The sequence below is a fragment of the Prionailurus bengalensis genome, chromosome A3, assembly GCF_016509475.1.
Source record: "Prionailurus bengalensis isolate Pbe53 chromosome A3, Fcat_Pben_1.1_paternal_pri, whole genome shotgun sequence".
Lineage (NCBI taxonomy): Eukaryota > Metazoa > Chordata > Mammalia > Carnivora > Felidae > Prionailurus > Prionailurus bengalensis.
Window position 1 is genome coordinate 91,141,276 of NC_057354.1, and position 22,375 is coordinate 91,163,650.

The window sequence follows — 22,375 nt, forward strand, 5'->3', positions numbered from 1 at the left end:
AGGCGCCCCTAAAAGTGGTAGGTTTAAATCATACTAATATGAAGACATTGTAGTAGGGAGTTAATGTAATACAGTGAGGTGAGTAGTTTTCTGGTCCTAGAATTCATAATGTCTTTCCAAGATCTTGGCCCACACCTTCTGAGCCTTTTCACATAATATCCCTACTCTCCAGGTCAACATCTATCCACTGAAATGTATGTTGGATATATGTTCTTAGCCCAGAACAGTCTCCCCTGCATGCCAGTGTCACTGGCCACTTACTCACACCTGTGACACTTCTGGGGCTGCCTTGCATTGTGCTCCCTTTGTTATCTACTGGGATCCATCCTCCATTCATTTCAGAGACATTCATTTGTTGGGTCTAAAATACGATTTGAGTTCTGTGCTATCTTGTAAAGTCTTAGAGAATAGGAATCTTGAGTTCTTTTAAAAAAATTTTTGTTTGTGTGTGTATATATGTAATGTATCATTCAATGGCATTCAGTACATTCACGTTGTCGTACAACCATCATTACTATTCATTTCCAGAATTGATTTCTTCTATTAATTAATTTATTTTTTAAAATTTTTTATTCATTTTTGAGAAAGAGAGAGACAGAACATTAGTTGGGGAGGGGCAGAAAGAGAGGGAGACACAGAATCCAAAGCAAGCTCCAGTCTCTGAGCTGGCAGCACAGACCCTGACGTGGGGCTCGAACTCAACGAACTGTGAGATCATGACCTGAGCTGAAGTCGGACGCTTAACTGACCAAGCCACCCAGGCGCCCCTGATTTCTTTTAAAATCATGTTCCTGTACACTGTAGTGCTTTGCATGTAACTGGTTTTCATCACAGGCTATACAATGGGAGAAACTGGGGTTGAAGCAATGGCCAGAGTTCTGGGGTTGAATGATACAAATCTTACAGAGACAGATGTTGAAATTTAAGGTTTCTTCCACACTTCCCTTTGAAACCTCTTAAGGTATTCAACTTAGGATTTGTAATACTTTGTATAATCAACTGCCAAAATTAGAATATTGTTGTCTTCTGGATCTGACCAGTTTGGTCAGGACTGTTTTCCCACTGGGATCAGACAGGGCGGCTTTAGGATGTAGTCAGTGGCCACCAGCCATTCAGTTGGAATTGGCCTGCAAGATGACATGGGCCCTTGTGGACCAGCAGCAGGATTGTCATTTATTGTTTTTGACAATAGAAGAAGGTGTCTGGGTGATTCAGATCGTAGTCTCAGCTGTGTGACCTTGGTCAAGTCTGCCCCCTTGGCCTCAGTCTTTCCAAGGTCCCTTTCTGGCTTCCACCTGTAGGCCTTTCCTTTCAGGACTTCCCCATGCCTGACCGGGGCTGTGTCTCCTCCACCCAGGACACTGCATACTTTTTGGTGGATCTTTTGTGAGGGTGACCTGCTGTCTCCATTCTCTGCATCATTGCTGTGCCATAATTTCCCCTCCTTTTAGGGCTAGTCTGGAGGAAAATGTGGACACTGAAGAAGACAGGCTTTTCATTTAGGGTGTTACCTCATTTCATAAAGAGTATGGTATTAATTTCTCTTTAGAACTTCTCCTGCCTCTACTCACAATCCTCTAGAGGAAACAGGGATGTTGGACTGGTGTGTTAGCAGAAGAAACTGACCAAAATTGCCCAATGAGGAAGTTCTAGTCTCAAGATTGCTAAAGAGATGTCATTTAAAACTGCTATCAGGGCGCCTGGGTGGCTCAGTTGGTTAAGCATCTGACTTCAGCTCGGGTCACGATCTTGCAGTTTGTGGGTTCAAGTCCCACGTTGGGCTCTGTGCTGACAGCTTAGAGCCTGGAGCCTGCTAAGGATTCTGTGTCTCCCTCTCTCTCTGCCCCTCCCCTGCCCGTGCTCTGTGCTCTGTATCTCTCTCTCTCTCTCTCTCTCTCTCTCTCTCTTTCCCTCAAAAATAAATAGACATTAAAAATTTTTTAAACTGTTACCACTTTTTCTTTAACACACGTGCTTGCCTCCAGGCAGGCAGGTGGCCTTCTAATACCTCAGCCAGGCTTTGCTTTCAGCCTGCCTCTGTTTCCCCAGTTTCTTCTTTCCCTCTTTCTCCCTGCTAGAGTTTTAAAGAGAAGCAGCCCAGTGTGATAGGTCACACATCTACCACAGAAAGAGAAGGAACAATTTGGGGAAACAGCCTCTCCTTTTGTTAACCCTGAATGTGACTAAGGTAGTGTTAAGAAGTGTCACTGATCTGCTGACGGTGCCACTGGCCAGTGGGGAGTCTAGGAGAAAAAGAGAACGGTTAGATAGAGCTTTAGGTCCATCATAAAGTCATTTATGCCAGTGACTGCTGTGTGGCACATTCATCCCGTTTTACAGGGAGGAAACTGGGTCTCAGAGAGTGACTCATCCAGTGTTACATACCTGTACATATGCTACAGCCAGGATTTGAATGATTTTTCTGATGCCACAGCTTGGCTAGACCATCTCTAACTATGAAATGAGGGTTGGCCTGAGTGATTCTGCTTTGATAGTTTCCAACCACCTGAATGTTTCCAACAAGTATACAGGGTTTAATCTTTCCAATTCCCAGCACCCAGGATCAACACAGGATTATTTCACACTTGGCCTAATGTCTTATTAACTACTGACTTCCAAAGACTGCAGGTAGAAAAATGGTAGAAATGACCTTAGGTAGTGTTGACCGGAATATAGCCCACCATTCTCACATTATTGGCATGGTGGTACCAGCCTAAGGAGAGGGGAAGATGTTTGAACTTCTAAAGGTATCAGTCAGTTTGGTCAGTCTGGAATGAATCTCTGGAATTCTTAATGTTTTTAAAAAGCTTCTCATGTCAGTCATGCTGATGTGTCGCCAAGTTTGGGAACTCTTATCCCAAGTGGTAGAATGGAGACTAGACAGAAGTTCTCAGAAAGTAGATTTCTCTCAAATTGAGGAAACATTTTTTAACACCTAGGGCTGACCAATAGTAGCGGCTAACCACCTTAGAGTACTGAGCCTGTCATGCTTGGAAGCATTCAAACCTAGGCCTGATGGTTGCTGGGGCAAGAGAGACAAACCTGACAAACTAGACAAAACAACAACAACAACAACAACAACAACAACAACAAAAACCGCATGATGCCCCAAGGGCATTTTTAAGGGTATTTTTTAGTTGCAGTCCTACTGCCCTGCGTCCATCTGATACCTCTTAAATGACTTTGTCTGTGATTTTGGGCCTGGTGCTCCCTCCCTTTGGCTGCACAGTGGGAGAGGTTGGCAGGATCTTGCAAAGTTGCATTCACTTTCTTCCCAATCTAGGAAAATCGTCTTTGTATGGAAGCTGTTTCTTGTTTCTGGCTCTTAGCTTCCCTCGGCCACCCTTCACCCAACCCAGCAGTGCCAGCCAAGGCTGGGTGGGCCCCGCAGAGTGTTTAGGAAGCTGTAACTTTAGGCGATTAAGCATTCCTTCCTACTAAACTCAGGGTGGCCATATCATTGTGCTGTGAAGAAGGGGAAGTTCGGGCCAAGGTGCTCTTGTTGCATTTTTCAGAGCTGTCCCATATCCTTTCTTTGGTCTCATGTGTTAGAGAGGAAATCAAGACCCCAGGGTCATCCAAGAAACCACAGGACAGGTGAAGTACAGGTGGTGGTCCCAAGTGCACGGCTTTAGAGTCAGATGCACCTCAGTTTGAATCCTAGCTCTGCTCCTCACCATCAAGTGGCTTGTAAAACAGGGGTGTAGAGGGGCGCCTGGGTGGCGCAGTCGGTTAAGCGTCCGACTTCAGCCAGGTCACGATCTTGCGGTCCGGGAGTTCGAGCCCCGCGTCAGGCTCTGGGCTGATGGCTCAGAGCCTGGAGCCTGTTTCAGATTCTGTGTCTCCCTCTCTCTCTGCCCCTCCCCCGTTCATGCTCTGTCTCTCTCTGCCGCAAAAATAAATAAACGTTGAAAAAAAATTAAAAAACAAAACAAAACAGGGGTGTAGAAGTTTTACAAAAGGGCAATGGCAGTCAAGTCAGTAAAGTCGTAGGATGGTGTCTGGCAGGTAAGAAATATTCAGTACGTGTTTAGCTACTGTAACAATCATCGTCATTGTTTTCGTCTGTCACCGGACACCAAAAGATGACTATACTCTTAGGTAAAAGGCAGTGTGACTTGAATTAAGGCTGTTTACTTGTTAGTCTTTGAGGGTTAAGGATGAGAAGTATAGACTGGATTTCCAAGCAGCCTGTCACAGCTGAAGCATCAAAGTTAAATGAACAATGGCCGCTGTAGAACTGTGGCCAGTCCACCTTTGCTCTTTCGTGTACATGACCTCGCCCTCCGAGGTCGTGGCCATGCAGCCTCTTAATAAAGCAGTACAGGCTTTGCTTTCCTGGCTGGCTTCCTTTGTAACACCCAGAGCCATCCGTGCTGGCGGTGGGGCCAGCCGGGGCGGGGTGGGGAGTAGGGGAGTGGGTCGCAGTGAAGCTTCTGGCACTCTACTTCTCTCTTTGCAAAAGTAGTAATATGGGAGCTCCAGTTTTATCATGTGGCAAACTCATGACAATGTCCAGAGACATGTCTGCTGCCTCTACTGCCCTCTGATCTGCCAGACCATTCCCCTTGGCCATGCTCTTTGCTGTTTGACCTTTGTATCTGCATCAGGGGATGACTGAATAGAAGATGGCCTTTTTAGTGGGCATGGCACTGTAGTGCCATTTGGCCAGTATAGTCTAGTCCCAGCCTGGCCCTTTGCGTCTCTGTGACTGGGCACATTGCTATCCCTTTCTGGTAGAGTGGAGGTGATAACATTGCCTACCTCACAGGGTTGTTGTGAGGGTTACATGAATTCATGAATGTAAAACCTTGAGAACAGCGTCTGTGCCACGTATGGGTTTACTGTTATTACTCAGGCTGCTCTTGGACATGGCCTGGTGTTGGTCCGTGGTCTGGTGGCCCTGGGTTATGTACATTAGCTTTATCAGCCAGGAGGCAGTGTTCTGGGCCAGCCCAGGTGTCCCCGTATCTGGAGCAGGAGGCCTCTGGGGTGATTAAAGTTGCCCTGGGCCCAGGGTCACCGGGGATTTGCCTCCCACCAACAGGGAGGGGACTTGAATGGTGTAGGGCTGAGGTTGTGCCCTTTTACCTCCTGGGGAGCCTCAAACATTGTGAGGGAGGCCAGGTATCTCAGGAGCACTTTGGCTGTCCAGTGTTATAGGATACCCGGATCAGTGGTGGGGCTGGTGTCCACACAGCCCTGAGAGGCTGAGGCTGATGGTGGGCTCATGGCAAATGACGTGCCAGGGGCCTGAGGTCAGCAAACAGAATGGGCGATTGGGTTCTTCCTGATTTAGACCAATACACTTGGATAGTCTGTGGTGGCTTTTCAATAAATGCTGGCCACAAGCATGTTCAGGGAAATCCTCATTTCTGCAAATTTGAAACCCAGCCTGACAAGCTCAGTTCCTCTCTGTTGGCTGGGGAGGGAGAGAAGTGGCTGACTGCTTTTCTCTACTCCTACCTTGCTCTTGCCCACCCTGTGTAGGCAAGGGTTGCGTCTCAGTGTTGTGTTTTAACCACACGGTGGTTGTGGAGCAAGGTGGGCTGACTCACCAGAGACTCTTGGCCTGGCTTGTGGCTATTTTTAGCGTTTTACTCCACACTCTGATCTTTCACCTTTGGGGATTTTATTTATTTTTAATTTTTCACCTTTTGGGATTTTTGAAGAATGATCAAAGATGAGTCTTGAGCAGGATATTTGAAATGATCCAAGGAGGGCCAATCTTTTTGTTCTACAGGGGCAGAAAGAGGCCCAAAGGGGAGGATGTGCCCCAGACCCCATAGGGAGTTAGGATACAGCCTGGAATAGAGAAGATGTGAGTAGGGGGACTGTCTCTGCTGAACAGACTGAGTTCTTTTCTCAAAGGATTAAGCACCTTTTGCTGTTCCTCTGGAAATCTTAGGCTGCAAGTTTGGTTAAAAAAGAAATTCTAGACGGCCCAACAAAAAAGGCTGGAAACTGTAACAGGCTATAATGCTAACAAGCACATTTGTCTGGAAACTCTGATTATAAAAATGTGTGCTTCTTTGTCAAAGTTGAGCAAGGGCAGGGGCAGGCGGGTGCTTACTTGTCTCCCACAGGAATAACAGAGGCAGTGGTCATCAGCCAAGCTTTGCCCTTGGGGACCCTGACATTTCAGAGCAGGGAATAGCAGGGTTGCTTGAAGTCTCTCAGTTTGCTGATGATGCTGAGAGGACCGTAACCTTGTGTCTGGTCTACCCTTCCATGGCCAGCAGTGTCACCTGTCCTGGACACTGCTGCTGAGGATAAGGGTATTGCGGAAACTTGTGTGCCTCCTTGGATGGAAGTCTATCAGACCTTTTCCTGATAGGAGAAAACTGGGACCAACCATGGCCAAGGCAGACTAGAACTTCCAAGGAGGAAACTGTGAGAGGGACTCCTAATGCCTCTTTGAGTAGTAAATCAAGTACATGTAGCTTTATGTTGGGAATAAGATCAATGACATAAATAGGGAGAGCTGTCTCTGCCTCTGAGGACAGGAGAGCTTGTGTTGCTATTTATGTAGAGGCTCTATTCTGTGTCAGCCACATGCCAGGGATGCAGGGGTGAACACACAGATGTGGTTCTTCTTGGCCTTGGTGCTTATGGTTTGGACACCAAGAAATTCATATTATGGATGGTGTTGTGAAGGGAAAACTCTGAGTTTTTGGAATAATGGGAGGCCTGACTGTTTCATTAGAAGGATGGGAGGCCTCCATGGAGAGAGGTCTGGAGGGGGCTGAAGAAATGGGATGGAACAAAGAGCTGTGAGGGCCCCTGTGCATGGGTTCCGAGGCAGGGAAGGACTGAACCAAGGGTAGGTAGGGTTTGCACAAGGAGTGCAGAGACATGCGATGAGCTTAGGAGGTGGCGAGAGGCCAGATCATGTGGGGCCTTGGAAGGATTTCAGGTTTGGTTCTCATCGGAAGCCACTGGAAGGTTTAAGCAGGGGAATGGTTAGAGTCTGGCTAGGGGTAGAAATTAGATGAAAGAGGTAAAGGCAGAATTGGGGATTGTGTAAGTGAGGCAAGAGGAGCCGGCTGCTCGGCCTAGGGTGGGGGATAATAGGATTGCCAGGACTGGCCTTGAGGTGTGTGGGGGTCAGTAAAGAACCCCAGCTCCCAGGATATTGTCACAGACCTTTAAACTCAGCCTTTCTGGAAAGAACTCTTCCTCTTCCCCAGTGTGCCTTTCCCCTCAACTTCACCACTCTCCAGAAATAAAGTTAAACCTATTTTTTTCATTTGAGAAATTTGAGTTTAGTATTTTTTTTAACAGTCTTGTCAAATAGATTCCAAGTAAATGGTCTTTAATAATAATTTTCTGTACATAATAGACTTTATTCTTTCGAAGGACTGAGTGATGTTCTACCACATAGATGGCTGTACCAACTGATTTAAACTACAGGTCTGTACTCTTGTTTCCCCCTTTGCAGGTCGACCAGTATCTCTACCACATGCGTCTTTCTGATGAGAACCTTCTGGAGATCTCTCAGCGGTTCCGCAAGGAGATGGAAAAAGGGCTTGGAGCCACCACCCACCCCACTGCTTCAGTGAAAATGCTGCCCACCTTTGTGAGGTCTACTCCAGATGGGACAGGTACTGCCCTGGGGTAGGGGGTGTTGGCTCTGGGTGGTCCATTGCTTGGGGAAGATTTGGGTGGCCTGGCTCAGGGTCCCAAAGAGCGATGTATCAGTGAAGGTTCTTTGATTTCACCCATCAGAAACTAGCCCTGGCTAGGTTAAGCATACAGGAAATTTAGTGAAGTCTGTAGGGTGGGATAGACAGGAAAATGGGGCAAGCAGGCAACCATTTGTTTCCTGTCCATGTGCTGAGACAGGCTGATTGGCACACTCTGTCCTCAGGGTGATGGAGGACAAACACATTTAAGGGGGTCACAGCCATGGGCCAGGGCAGTCACTCTACATGGCACATTCCACAGCCTTGCTGGAGAAACAGTACAGTACAGATTGTCCTAGATTGTTTCTTGAACTCTGTGAGAAAAGAATACTTGAGGTCCACATACACTTGGGACAACGTGAAGAGCCACGGTGCAGCTTAAGGTATTAAGGGCTCTGAAGGTGTGCGCATGACCCCGCCAGGCTTTGTTTAATCCCCTTATTTGGATATAGACCCTAGCTTTCATGATGCAGCATCCAGGAAACCAGAGTAAAAGATTATGGTGAAGGTAGAAGTTGGAAGGTAGGTTGGGCTAGATCACAGAAAGCCTTGCGTGCACACCTGAAACCGTGAGTCTTTCTTCAGTGAGCACTAGGGAGTAACCAAGTTCTCGTGGGGTGTGGGCAGAACGGCAGCAGCAGCAGTGGATGACGGGCAGCTGGTAGAGACAGAGTGTGGCCCTGGTGGGATGTGCTGGGCAGACACAGAGGACTCGGAGGTGATGCTGGGATGTCGAACCCTGCTGTCTAGGGGCTGCAACATCCTCAGAGAGGGGACGCGACTCAGTTGTATCAGCACATTCACACAGCTTGTTTCACTTACTGCTCACAGTATCCGTTCGTTTTAGGGATGAGGTACCTGTGGGGGCCGCGAGGGGTGAGCAGTGTAGGATAACTACCCACACGTGGAGGGTTGGGAGAAAGAGCCCCAGGGGCAGCTGCCAGGGCAGTGGAGGAACCAGCAAGCACAGATTCCCGAGAGCCTGAGGGAGGAGAGGCTTATCCATGTGCCATATGCCTTCAGATTTTCTATCCCATGTGGGCCGTTGAGGCTAACCTGCCTGAGAGCCTCTGGGGGCCTGGTTTGTCTGACAAGACTTTGTACCTTCCTACGATTTGTAAAACAAGTATGTTTGCCCTGGGACTCAGCCTGGACCCGGCACCGAGGGTGTGACCTTGTTCAGGGTTGTTCTGAGTATATGTCTCAGCCCTTCCATGAGTTCCTTGAGGTGAGTGGCCTCCTCCAGTTCTTGGGTATCCCTCGTATACCGTCCAGATTGGCACTGTTTACTGTACCTGCCACTCCCTCTGACCTGCAGCCACACCCGCTTCTATTGTTTTATTTGACATTCTGATAAATTTACTAGCTCCTTCAGGCCAGGGACATTGTTTTATTTCAGATACCACCACAAGGCAAGTACCCTGAATATTTACTAAATTTTTGTGGGTTAAGAGCTTTTCTGAGCACCTACATGCAGTAACTCATTTACTTTTGATAAAACCCTATAAGGTAAGTCCAAATTTTGTCTACTTTTTTTTTTTTTTTTTTTTTAAGAGGAGGAATTTGATGCTTGGATGGTCAAATAACTTGCCTAAGGTCACACAGCTAATGAGAGGCTGAGTCAGGATTCAAACTCATATATGCCAAAGGTCAGGCATCAAGACTGCACCCAGCCCATTGTGTGTGTGCGTGCACGCGTGAGCCTGTGCACTCAGCACCAGAGAACACAAGCGCAGCTGAAATTGTTTGAAATGTGGTTGGGGCTGGATGTCTGGCTTAAGTATAAGTAGGTGAATAAATTTGCTGAGGAGAACTAGGTTTGAGACCGGCATTTAAAATTCTCACTGCTTTCCTGAGGTTGGAGACCTGGACACCTCCCTCTGCCTCAGAGTTTGCATCGATTACTGTGCTATGTGGTCACTGACTCTTCTTCCCTGACCTCAGGCTGGAGTCCTGGGAGTCCCGTCTGCGTGCCAGGCCGAAGGAGCAAGCATGTACTTAGCCTCCGTGAACATGAGGTGCCTGGACTGAGGATAAGAGTCAGAGGCTGACTCTCGCAGCCTTCTGGAGCAGAAGGATCTAGGGCAAGATCCTTTTTGCCTGACCTCCTTTCCACACGGAAATGGAGATTTTATGTGACTTTTGTGATACACAGAGTGCCTCTTGATAGTGTCAAACTCTACAGGGTAAATGGGGATGACGTGTATTGGAATGTTTTATTCACTTAAGCAGAAGCAAGTTCCGCCTAAGAGTGCTGTAGACCAGACTGTAGGAACCCCAGCCCTCAGCCCCTTCGTTTCTCACTTGCTGGGGTCCTTGGGCCAGCTCCTCACCTTAGCTCTCCAGGACTCGGCTTTTTCTCCTTTGTAAAATTAAGTGGTGGATCTGGCAGTCCCAATCTGTTCTACATTTGTACTAGAACCAGTGTGCTAGTTATCGATGCGCAAAAAAAGTTCTCTGAAATAGTGTGATTGGGGAAAACCCCTTAGTGTCCATCAGTTGGGCTCTGGTCAATTCATGCAGAAAATAGTCCTTTGCACCCATTATAAAGCATGAGATAGACTTAACCTATATTCATACTCTGTAAACTCACATATATTTATGTGTGTGTGTACAGGTACATAAAGTCCCAAGGGCGCACACTGAACTATTAATAGTAGTTTTCCTGGTACACGAGGTTGGCAATAACTAGTCAAGTTGAAGGTATGTGTATTTGATAACTCAGTAATACTATGTCCAACTATATTGTCACTTGAACAGACTTCCATATGAACCCAAGGAGGCATGTTCAAGAATGTTCCTAATACTGTTGCTTATAATGACAGCATATTGGAAACAGTTTATGGAATATCCCTGTGGATAGAATAACTATGTGGCATGTTACATAAATGAACATATATTAATACAGATACTTCTAAAAAACGGTGAGTGAAACATTGGGGAAGGACACATACCTCCTCCTAGTTGGATGTAACTTAAAAAAAATCCCTCAATGTCGTGCATTGCTTATGGACAGACACACATCATGAAATTATTAGGCTGTAATATGGAATATATACACAAGATGAATGATAGGGGTTGCTTTTGGAAATCAAGAAAGGAAAATGAAATTGGGGAGGGGAACATGAGAGAATGCAATTTAAAATGGTCAACATCAAGGTTTTATGCTTTGTTAGTGCTGGCTCAGAGTTATAGAATGTGGCATTAAGGACTGACTTCTTCAGTAGGTAAAGCCTATCAAAAATGAAATTTCTGGGGGTGCCTGGGTGGCTCAGTTGGTTAAGCGTCGACTTCAGCTCACATGATCTCATGGTTCGTGAGTTTGAGCCCCACGTCAGGCTCTGTGCTGACAGCTCAGAGCCTGGAGCCTGCTTCAGATTCTGTGTCTTCCTCTATGTCTGCCTCTCCCCCGCTCATGCTTTCTCTTTCTCTCTCTTAGAAATAAATAAACGTTAAAAAAATATTTAAACAATGAAATTTCTGCTTTGTTATTGGCACCCCAGTGAAGGGCTGAGAGGGGAGACCTTGGGGTCAGTTGTTTATAGGGATCTCTGCCTCTCCCCTAGATTGGTCACACAGCCCATGGGGCCTTGCTGCTGTGTTTGCTTCCTGGCCCAGGACACAGCCTGGGTTCTGTTGCTGCTACTGGTGGTTATGTGTCTCTCCCACAGAAGGCTAGGGGCTTTACTCAAGTGATGACTTTTCCACAATGTCCTTCCACAGCCTGTTCCTTGCCAGTATTATTTTTTGAATCTGGGTGATTAAACCTGGGATCTAAATCTCTGATCTAGAAGGACCTAATCTTTAAGTCAGTGGCTGTCTAACTTTTCTGGACTACAGGCTCATACCAAGAAACACATATGTATAATTATTTATGTACAGCTGGAACAAGTTTCAGGGGCCAATGTCTATTGTTAAGTGTGATGTAGTCAGATACATTGCAGTCCATTCTTTAAAAAAAGCTGCTAGTCAGGAGCTGCTGAGTTTTTTCCAGCTTGCAGTTTGAAAGCTACTGCCTTAAAGGCTCCTCACCCAGTCTTGTCCTAGACTGGCATTTGTAAAATTGACTACTTGGTGGGGAGGGAGGTGGTTTCAGGGCAGTGTGTCATGAGGGGTGAGGATAGAATTCTAGTTTAAATGGGGTTGAATTCAAGCTGTGTGCTTTAGAGCAGCTTAGAACAGGTTAGAGCAGTGTGTGCCCTGGTCCTCCATTTTCTCACTTGTAAAAAGAACCATCAGGGGGTTGGTGATCCATGAATTAAGGGGGAATTGGATATGTGACCGTCTCATGTTCTGTAAACACGATTCTGTGTGGCCACAACCCACCTCTGTGAGGCATGGCCAGCACCAAGTTCACTGAGAGAGGGCCCTGCATTTTGGAGCGAGGACCAGGTTCCAACTCTTGTTTGTATGGGCCCGAGCTGTCTAATGGTAGTGAAACTCATGGTAGAAAGTGTGGGAGAGACTTCAGGAAGTTTCAGGCCATCCATTTATGATGGAGGTCTCCATTAACCCTGAAGAAAAATGAACCTCCAAGTCATGGTTTGAATTCTGTGTGAGAAGGAAGGGAATGCCAGTGGCCAATGAGCCCGTGGGGACTGATACTAAAACATCTACACTTTATAGATTGTGTGGACCATGCAATGCAAAGAAACATAGTTGGCACAGATAAAGATGAAATATATGTAGATGGGCCAAGAATATCTTATTCACATGACTGTCAGTCAGGGTATATAAAAAAAATTCTCTCTCTTCCTCTGCCTCTCCTTCCCCCTCCTCACCCCCACCTCCCATAAATAGTTGAAAGATTTCTATAACAGACATCTATATACGGACTATCTAGATACTTCTATGTTGGTATTTTACTAGATTTGCCTTACCAAACTCCTCAGTCCTAACCCATCAGTCCCTCTTGTTTTATTTGATGCATTTGCAAAGTAAATGACAGAAATCAGTTTATTTCAACCCTAAAACTTCAATATGCACATTACTAACTAGATTTCAATATTTGTTGTTTTTAATGTAAAATTTACATACGATGAAATGACAAATTGTAAGTATCATCTGATGAGTTGACAAATACATAATACTTGTAATACAGTGTATATATCTAATACAACCTCCACTGAGATAGTGGACATTACCATCAGCCCAGAAAGTTCCCTCATGTTCCTTCCCAGGCAATCCCTGTCCTTGACCCCAGAAGCAATAATGTTAAAATTTTCCATGTGTATTAGTTTTGCCTGTTGAACAACTCTCCATAAATGTAGCCATTCGGTATTTACTCTTTGTGCAAGGCTTCATTTATCCATTATAATGTCGGCTTTATCCATGTTGTGTAGATCAGTATTTCATTCCTTTTGGTTGCTGACTTCATGGTATGATTGGAATCCTATACGACATGCATACTGATGGACACCTGGGCTGTTTCCAGGTTTCGCCTATTAGAACTAAAGCAGCTGTGGGCATTTTTGCACGAGCCTCTTTGTGGACTCACGTTTTCATTTTCTTAGGTCAAAAACTAGCAGTGGGATTTCTGGGTCGTAAAGTTTGGTGTATATTTAAGAAACTGCAAGACCTTCCCCAAAGTGGTTGAACCCCATTCCATTTTATATTTTACACTCCTACCAACAATGTGAGAGTTCTGCTTTTCCCTTATCCTTACCAATATTTGTTTTCTATACCCTTCCCCTCCCTTCTTTTGTGTTTTGCAGTACAGCATTGAATAAAGAAAGCATTCATTTGTATCTGCCAGGGACCCCATCATCTCTGACCTCTCTGGAGGCAGCCCTAACCTAAACTACGGCTGTGCTTGTGTTGTGGTGCAGCCCCACCCGCAGTCCTGTCGGGGGGCCTACTGCATACATCACAGGGATGTGGCTTTCAGAGGACCGTTCCATCTTAAGAGTTAACGTAAGAATAATTGATACCATTTAATGAGTATCCACAATGTCTGTGATAGGCTATTCACATAAATAATCAGTTTTATTCTCCATGCAAACTCTGTCAGAGAGACATTCCAATTTAAAAATAAGGCAACTGAGGCTAAAAGAAGGTTGGTGATTGCCAAGGTCACACATGGCCAGTGAATGGCAGAGGTGAAGAGTTTGGGTTTAAAGATTTAAGCAGATGTAGTCCTCACTCCATGCCCATTAGGTTCATAATTTACATCAGCTCATGTTGCTGAACAAAAGTTTCTAGAGCAAATTGGACTAGCATCTTTGTAAATACATCGTAAATACGGGTTGGCTTTGTACCGTCAAAATAAGAAGCTCAAGTACAACCCACACGAGAATCTACGAATTTTTCAGATGCAAGTCCTAATTTAGAAATAAAATATCTTTGTAGTGTTTTTATCACCCTCTTGTTAGGCAAGATTGTTTAGATATAAAAATGCCTTGTAAGGCAGAGTGAGTTGAAGGCTTTGCTGTATTGATCATCTGATAATTCCCCACTTCCCTAAATTGTTAATTATTTTCACAGGTGACTACATCTTTACTATCTAGCCAGAATGAACTCCTTGGAGAGTAGGGTATGATGATGATGATGATGATGATGATGATGATGATGATGGTGATGGTGATACTACAACTGTAGGCTTATTAAATGCCAACTACTGTGCTGAGCACTGTATTTGAGCAATCCCATTAATTCTGACAGTGACCCAGTGGGAGGCACTATGAACCCCATTATATGGAAAAAGAAACCAGATTTGTTTGATTAGCCAACTTGCCCAAAGTCACATAGGGAGCAAATGGAAGGGTTTGATTTTAAGCCAGCCAGCTGTGTGCCAATGTTTAGGTACTTAGGCATATCCCAAGCAGTGCATTTTATGCTTATCTGCCACCTTCACCCTCCACCCCCTGCTAGCACAGTGCATTCATTCTCCTAGTAACTCAGTTCTACCTCTTCAGTTTGGCTCCAAAGAGTCCCCACCGAGTCTGGTCCTCTGTGAGGCAGTACTGTGCTAAGCTGCCTTGTGCCCTGCCTCTGAAAAGTGAAAATCGTCCTTGGAGAGGTAAGGCTTACACAGATGAAATGATTATAGAATGATACTCAGTCATGTAATGCAAGCACATGATATGATAAAAACTAGGCTGCTAATAGGTTGCACAGAGGCTGTTAAAACCCGAAAGGAGTCCTTATCTTGGTTGCTCAGCATTATATCAACAGGCGTGCAGTGGAGTCAGATCAACCAGCACACAACACAAGTTAGTGGATTTTTATGGTGCCTGGAATAAGCCAAAGATTGTATTGATAAGAGGCCTTCATATAATATAGTAGCTAGAGTTTATTAAACATTTACATGTGGCCGGCATTGTGCCAAACACCTCACACGTTCATTGCATTGAATCTTGGCCCAAAACTGTGTGTGTGTGTGTGTGTGTGTGTGTGTGTGTGTGTGTGCACGTGCACACCCCTGTGCCTTGGGGAGTGGAGAGGTGGTGCTGGCTAGAGAGAAGGTTATTGCTATTCCATTTTAACAGATGATGAAACTCGAGTGTCAGGTTTCTAATAATTTACTTGAAATTGTATGACTAATATACATTAAAACCGGATTTGAACCCCTGGTCTGCCTGCCTGAAAACCTTAACACACTCAGAGCCTACAAAGTATTGAAACATATTTTAATCCTTTGAAGGGTGGTTTCACATCTATGGAGTGAATGCAACACTTCTGTGACTGGAACATATTTCGAACTTAAGAAACGTTTCCTGAGTATCAAAACACGAGGATGGTGCTTTCCGGTGGTGTTCTGGGAGGTTTGGGGGGCACCTAATGTGTTTATGTCCTCCAGCCCCTTTCCTTCAATTGGTGAAGCTCTGTTTTTCTCCAGTTTTACATTTTGGCATTTGGCATCTTATTGCTTAAATGATTAGAAGACCAATGGCGTAGAAGATCAGATTACCCCATTCCTTGATTGCTGTAGACCCAGCATTGACTGTGTCATTTGATACCTTTAATAACATGGAGTTACTTTATTTCTGAGCTATTGAGTGGGGTCCAGCATTGTATGGTAATGGGGTAGCAGGGATCTTGGGGCTTAAAAAAAGGCTGCCAGATGTGGTAGTGGCTGTGGTGGTTCCAAGTACATGGGAAATAACATGCCTCAAAACCTGTGTCTGCCAAAGATAGTTTTGCTGGATTACCTATCCAGGACCTGGGTTGGAGACCATGCCATACATTCTTAGAGCAGTCTATTGCAGTATGCTAGCAGGCCCTTGAAAACTAAAGAATAAACAGGATCTCCAACCCAGGGCTACTCCATGGAAGAAGATTGAATGTTCAGTGCAGTCATCTGGGGCCCCTGGAGGTGTTCTTGCTATGTCAGGGCAGGCAGGAGCTACTCCCTTTTGGGGCATTGAATTATGAAAGGGCCATTTCAGGGACTGGATGTGAAAGTGTGGATATGTGTCTTTGACCTACCTCATGGTTCAAGGCTGCATGTGTCTGGCATTAGATGACAAGAGGGGATGACCTTATGGTTGGATATAACATGGCCCTGGGGTGACCAGCCATCCTGGTGTGCCTGGCACGCTCCCAGTTTTAGCACTAAAAGTCCCATGTCAATCTTGAGCAAACAGAGGTGGTTGACTATTGTACATAGTCCTGGAAACCAGGGCTTCATCATTGCTTGGCCCAAGAGTCTTGTGGCATCCTCCTCACCAGCTCTGGTTCTAGACCCGTCATCCACAGTGCTACTGAAGACCTCTTGAAAACAAAGCTAACCCTGTGCTTAAAATCTGGCGTTCTTGGCATTGGCATTTGCTACATGTATGTAGCCATGCTGTAGGATCCCTACGTTGCAACCACTCCTGATGTGCCATTCCCTAACACACCGTCAACTTCCGCACCCTTATGTGTGTCCCCCTTTCCATGTCTGGCAACTTCATCCCATCCTCTCAGACCTGGCTGTCTTGTGTTGCTTCCCAAGAAGCCGTCCTTGTCCAAGCAACCAATCATTCCTTCTTATTGGTGCTCCTACCATGTACTAGCCACAGTGCATCTAACTACTTCCTTTCTCCCCGTCCGGTCAGGTACTGGGTTGCACACAGCACCAGGTAGCCGAGAAGCAGTGAGTGTTGTGTTCAGTGCCCAGTGTTGAAATAGCTAATTGCAGACTGGGAGGCACTTTGTTGGCAGGGCCTAGAATAGATTTTCAGTGTTTGACTCTCAACACAGTGATTTTTAAAATGTTGGTTTTAGTAGTGGACCCCATTCCCAACCTTAAACAAAATGAAATCTTACGTAGAACCCCATATCTAAGACAGTGAAAGTAGAGGAAAGAGATATAATTGGAAGTGAGGAGGTGGGGGGTGAGGTTGTACCTTGATTGGCCTTCCTTCACCACCGAGGCCAGACTTCACCACCTTCAAGGATCCCAGAACTCTGGGAATGCTGCGTAAAAGCCGCTTATTCAGAAAGAGGCTTCTGGAGCTTGTGGTTCTGAGGAAGCTCTGGGGTGAGGGGACTGGGCTCTGGCTCCAACCATAACCCTGCAGGGCACTGCCCCTTCTTTTTTTTTTTTTTTTTTTTTTTTTTAATTTTTATTTTTAGGACAGAGAGAGACAGAGCATGAATGGGGAAGGGGCAGAGAGAGAGGGAGACACAGAATCGGAAACAGGCTCCAGGCTCTGAGCCATCAGCCCAGAGCCCGACGTGGGGCTCGAACTCACGGACCGTGAGATCGCGACCTGGCTGAAGTCGGACGCTTAACCGACTGCGCCACCCAGGCGCCCCAAAGGCACTGCCCCTTCTAAACGAATGTAGTTGCCTTTGACGAAGGTCAGTGTTGCTTCAAAAGACAAAACCAAACCAAAGCTGTTTGCAAGTCACTGTTAGAGCACTGGTGGGCACAGTGCTGCAAGTGCTGCTGGGAGGAACAGGTGGTGGAGCTATTTTAATTAGTGACAAGTACTTAATGATTGAAAATAGATCCTGTTGGAAAATTCAGTTGGCCCTTGCCTTTCGTTCCTCAAAAATTGTGTGGACATTGCCAGGTACAGGGCACGTATTTGTGTGCTGTTAACAATGAGGGAGTTACGGCCTGCTCCGACACATTCTGGTGTCTGATCCACCAACCTGATGGGGACTGTCATGTTCAGGTGGCCAGTCTAATGCCATTTTAGTTTTCCTCAGCCTTTCCCTGAGACAGGTGAGTTCCCAGGAGAAATTGAAACCCTTTTATCTTGCTGACCTTATGTATTTGATAAGAGCCTCACTGCAAGTGGGCAGAATGGTAGTCCAGGATGGGAAATGAGTCAGCAAACACACTCTGTCAGACAGAACACCTCGGATCTTAACTGTTGGGCAATTTGATGGGGATTGGAGGGTGGTGTGACTTAATGCCCCTGTTGCCAGTTCCTCTTCACTGGGTGCCAGCAGCTCTTCTTTGAGTCCTTGTTTTCTTTCAGAAGAGGGTTGGTATCTCTTCTCTTGTCTGGTTTTGGAGGGAAATGCTTTTAATTAGGAGGACCTTCAGCAGAGAGGGCCTGGTGGGAACAGAGTTTCTATGTGATTGTCTGAGATGGCAGCAACTTGTGGCTACAAAAAAGCCTGCATCAACAAGCTTTGGAAGGTTCTGGGCTCCTGGGGGAGAAGGACGCTTCACCTCTGGCCAGAGGATGTGTGTCTGCCAGCTCCCATTCAAGTCTGAGAGCACTTGGCCATCCAGTAGGCCTGGGGGTGGGGGGTGGAGATGGACTGCAGTCACTGATAAAAGATTAGGGTGTCTTTGCTTTCTTTTTCAGGCTTTCTGAGGCTTATTTGCCTCATCCTGGATTCTGTGCCAGGTCCTCCTCAGCTTCCAGGAACGAGAGACATGGGTATGGTGCAGTGGGATAGGCACGGGCTCTGAGGTCAGATGGACCCAGCAGTCATTTATCCCTGCGTGACCTTAATCAAATGACTCAATTTATGAACTACAGTATCACTTCCTCTGACACCCAGGCCAGCTTGGAGGTTGCTGGTGACCTCTGGCATTATATACTTTTGGCATTATTAAAGAAGAATTCCTTATTTGAGGATTTACAACTTTCCCATGAAGGAACCTCCTTGCTCATCACAATAGAAAACTTTGCTAGAGAACCAGACCTGAATTATGAATCTTGGTTTCAGTTACTTGACCTGAGTCTTGGTTTTCTCATCAGGAAAATTGGAATTTTAATGCCCCATAGGGTTGCTGAGGTAAGTAATGAGCTAATGCTTATAAACAAAGTGACCATCACTTAACAAATGTTAGTTTATCTTCCATTAAAAACACCTACGTGTTGGGCTGTCGGTCAACTCAATCTCCCTTATACCTGCCTCTGCCTTTCCATTGTTTCATTACCACAGTCATCCAGATGCCAATGATGAAGTCTGAACTCTGTCCCAGGGACGAGAGAGATGAAGATGGGGTTCTGTCTTCATTTTGCTATAAAATCACCTTAAAAAAAATAGAGCGGGAGCTGAGAAATTAGCTCAAATGGTGGAGTGCTTGCTTAGCATGTGAGAAGTAGTGGGATCAATGCCCACATTCTCCACAGCTGAATTTTATGAAGGGGGTTCTCCCACCTGGGCCAATTTACACGAAAATGGTGGCCATGTGGCGAGCAGCTGGGTGCCCCTAGCAATGTGCCTACTGTGAGCGATGGATGGGGTGGGGGAGCTTCAACAACAACAACAACAACAACAACAACAACAAAAACAACAAAGAAATACAGAATATTAATTTGATCTTTCAAATAAACCTCAAGTGGAACTTCACTTCCTTTATTTTAGCAGCGGTGGTGGCCACATTTAGGAGGAGTTGGGGGGTGTTAGAAAGGGAGGGCTACTACTGTAATCTTCAGAATTTCTATGGACAAAACCTAAAACCCAGAAACCACAAATACTTTGACAACATAAAAATTAAAAAGTTTCTGCATGCCCAAAATGCCGCAAATAAAATGAAAAGACAGATATCCAACTGGAAAAAATAATTATAAATATACAACCAAAAAACTATTTTCTTTAATATACAAAGAGTTCTTTTAGGCTATTAAGAAAATAATGAATGTATTTTAAAAAAAGGCAAAAGATGTGACTAGAAAGTTCACAGAACAAGGAATTCCAAAGGCCAGTTAACAATTCAAAAAGTGTAACCTTACACAAAAGAAGGAAACCAAGTTTAAAAAAGGAGATACCACTTAGACCAAAGAAGTTGGCAAAGATTAATTGCCACATAACATGAGACCCTGGTGAGAACAAAACTTAGCTGTTGGTTTGTGTGGAAATTGTTGAGAACTTTTAGGCATGAACTTGTAGGCAATGTCTTCCAAATTAAAAACACAACATCCTTAGAACCAGCAATTCCAACCCCTTTCTTTGAATGTGTCTGTTAACAGCCTCCACTGTCTTTATAAAATAAAGGTACCTAAGGACACCCAAGAAACATTAATAGTGATTATTTGGAGAAGAAAAGAGATTTGCTTTTTGTTTTTCCCACTTTTGTACTGTTTGAGCTTTTTTAGAAAAAAAATCAGATGTTCATATTTTATTATTTTTAGAAAGTTAAATTGCTTTCCAGACATAACAGCATGCTCAACAATGAAAGAAACCTTACCTCTGACCTGATGGTCTCATATATAAACCGGTAGGTATTCAGACATTTTGTTTAACAAATGAACCATCAAGGAGCAAATGCAATAGGAGATGTTTTCTTAATATGTTGCCTCAAATATGTTACCAGCTATAATTCAGCAGAATGATTTCTCTGGACCTTATTGGGTCCTCTGTCACATGGCTGTGCACTTTAAGAAACCTACTGTGGGCATGTTTTCCGGCCCTAGAGCCTTGCTCCCACCCCCACCCTGTCTAGTCTGACGGTCCCAGGCCCATAGATGTGATGCTCCTTCATGCTCCATCATACACTCCTCTGTCTGCTCTCGGCTTCTGGAATGTCCTAGAAGGTTCACGGTGGAGGTGGGACTTGAGCCACTCGAGTAGGTGTAGGTAGGGATTGGAGGGCCTGAGAAGAACTACATAATCAACAAAAGAATAGAACAGTAGTTTTATTGATGGTTTACTGTGAACCTACATATTTGTGCATAGTGTGTTTGGTATTTCAAGTCTGCCTCACAACCCCTGGGAGAAGTCAGCATTAGGGGCCATGTTCTGTAGGTGAGGTGACATGCTCAGAGGCCACATAGGTAGTGAGGAAGCTGAGCTGGAATTCAAAACAAAGCCTGTCTGCCCATCTCTGAAGGCCCAGCCCTTCACCACTGCTCTGTGGGAGCCTCTCACACATGGTGTGGGGTGAGCACTAGGAAGGGTCTGTCCACTGTCCCACGAGGTCACCTTAGGATTTAGCTCCAGGAGTCCTGGTGCTGGGTCTGCCTCAGAGACATTAGACCCTGAAAGGAGTACAGTCCTTGGCTGTGGTAGTTGTGATCCCATGTGTTTGCAGAAGGGGTGCCGGGGAGGAGGGATGCAGAGGAATGTCTGTTCCGGCAGAGTCTGAAAAGAAAGCAAGGGATGACATTCCTTCCTGGGAACGGAGGCTGGGCTGGCCTTGAATCATGACCCCCGTGGTCGCCGATTCAGCGCATTGCATGCATCCTAGGCTACAGAGTGCTGATGCAGGCAGTTCATCTTTGATTTTCCTTTTCATCCCCCATGACAACCACCACATAGCTTTTCCTGCAGTCTGGCTGGGTTCCCACTACCAGGGGAGGCTCAGAACTGGAGTGCCTGGAAAAGTCGCCCATGGCCACGAGAGGGGCAGAGTCACCCCAGGTGGGGTTGATGTTGCCCCAGCTATTTAACAGCTGTAGCTGGTGGGGTTGGGAGGCTCTCCAGATGCCAGAGAGGGGACTGAAAAGTAGCGCCCCAGAGGAGGAATGCTGAAGTCACTGGGGCAGGTTCCAATGGCTTTTCTTGGACAGGTTCCTTCTGTCCCTGCTGGTGAGGGTGATTTAGCTTTTCAGTCTGAGAGGCAGCCCTAACAGTGGGCCTGGGGGACGCCAGTGTGGGGGTTGGGCAGTGTGTGGAGTCCTGGATGGAGAGTTTCTAGTACTTATGGAGTGTGTCCTAAGTTCTCGGCACTGTGCTGGGTGTTTAAGGCACAGTGTCTAGTTTTTCCCCTCATAACAACCACCTGAACTATGATGTTCCCATTTCAGAGATGAGGCAGTTGAAGCTCAGGGACTTGCCATGGCCAACATGGCCAGAGTTCTAACACAGGTAACCACAGGTAACGTGGGCTCCAGAGCCAGGCTCTGTATGTTGCTACTCCCAGACCACAGTTGTGTGCTCTTAGGCTGTGGGTTGTGTCCTCAGGGAGCCGGGCAGAAGTAGCTTTTCTCAGGTCCAAACAGTTATTGCTGCTGAGAGGGCCTGGGCACAGAATGGATCCATGTTGGCTCATTCAGTCAGAGCTTTTCCCTGCCCCTCCCAATCCATTCTGCTGTACTTAAGTGGCTGTCACCTACCTGGAAATGGGCTGAGTGTTGACAAATATGCCAATAAGTGAATTCCCTAGGAAATAATTCTGTTTCCTTCGAGAAGGTGTGGGGCAGGGCAGTGGAAGACTGGTGGAACCACTGCTTGTGGGAGAGGCTGCTGAGGGAGTGAGCCCACCTCCCCCAGCCCTTGCCTGCCCTGCCAGCCCCCAGCCCTGGCTCTGGCCTCCGCGCCTCTTCAGCACTTTTGTTCTGTGCCATACAATG

The 22,375-nt window shown here is 45.9% G+C and overlaps 1 protein-coding gene across 3 annotated transcripts in view; it reads left to right on the forward strand.

Moving 5' to 3' along the window:
• HK2 (hexokinase 2) overlaps nt 1-22,375 on the forward strand; it is a 62,728-nt gene that overhangs the window by 12,324 nt on the left and 28,029 nt on the right. For all 3 annotated transcript variants that reach the window (XM_043603803.1, XM_043603804.1, XM_043603805.1), the window contains exon 2: nt 7,442-7,604. In XM_043603803.1, coding sequence (XP_043459738.1) covers nt 7,442-7,604 — 163 coding nt within the window. The remainder of the gene's footprint in view (nt 1-7,441; nt 7,605-22,375) is intronic.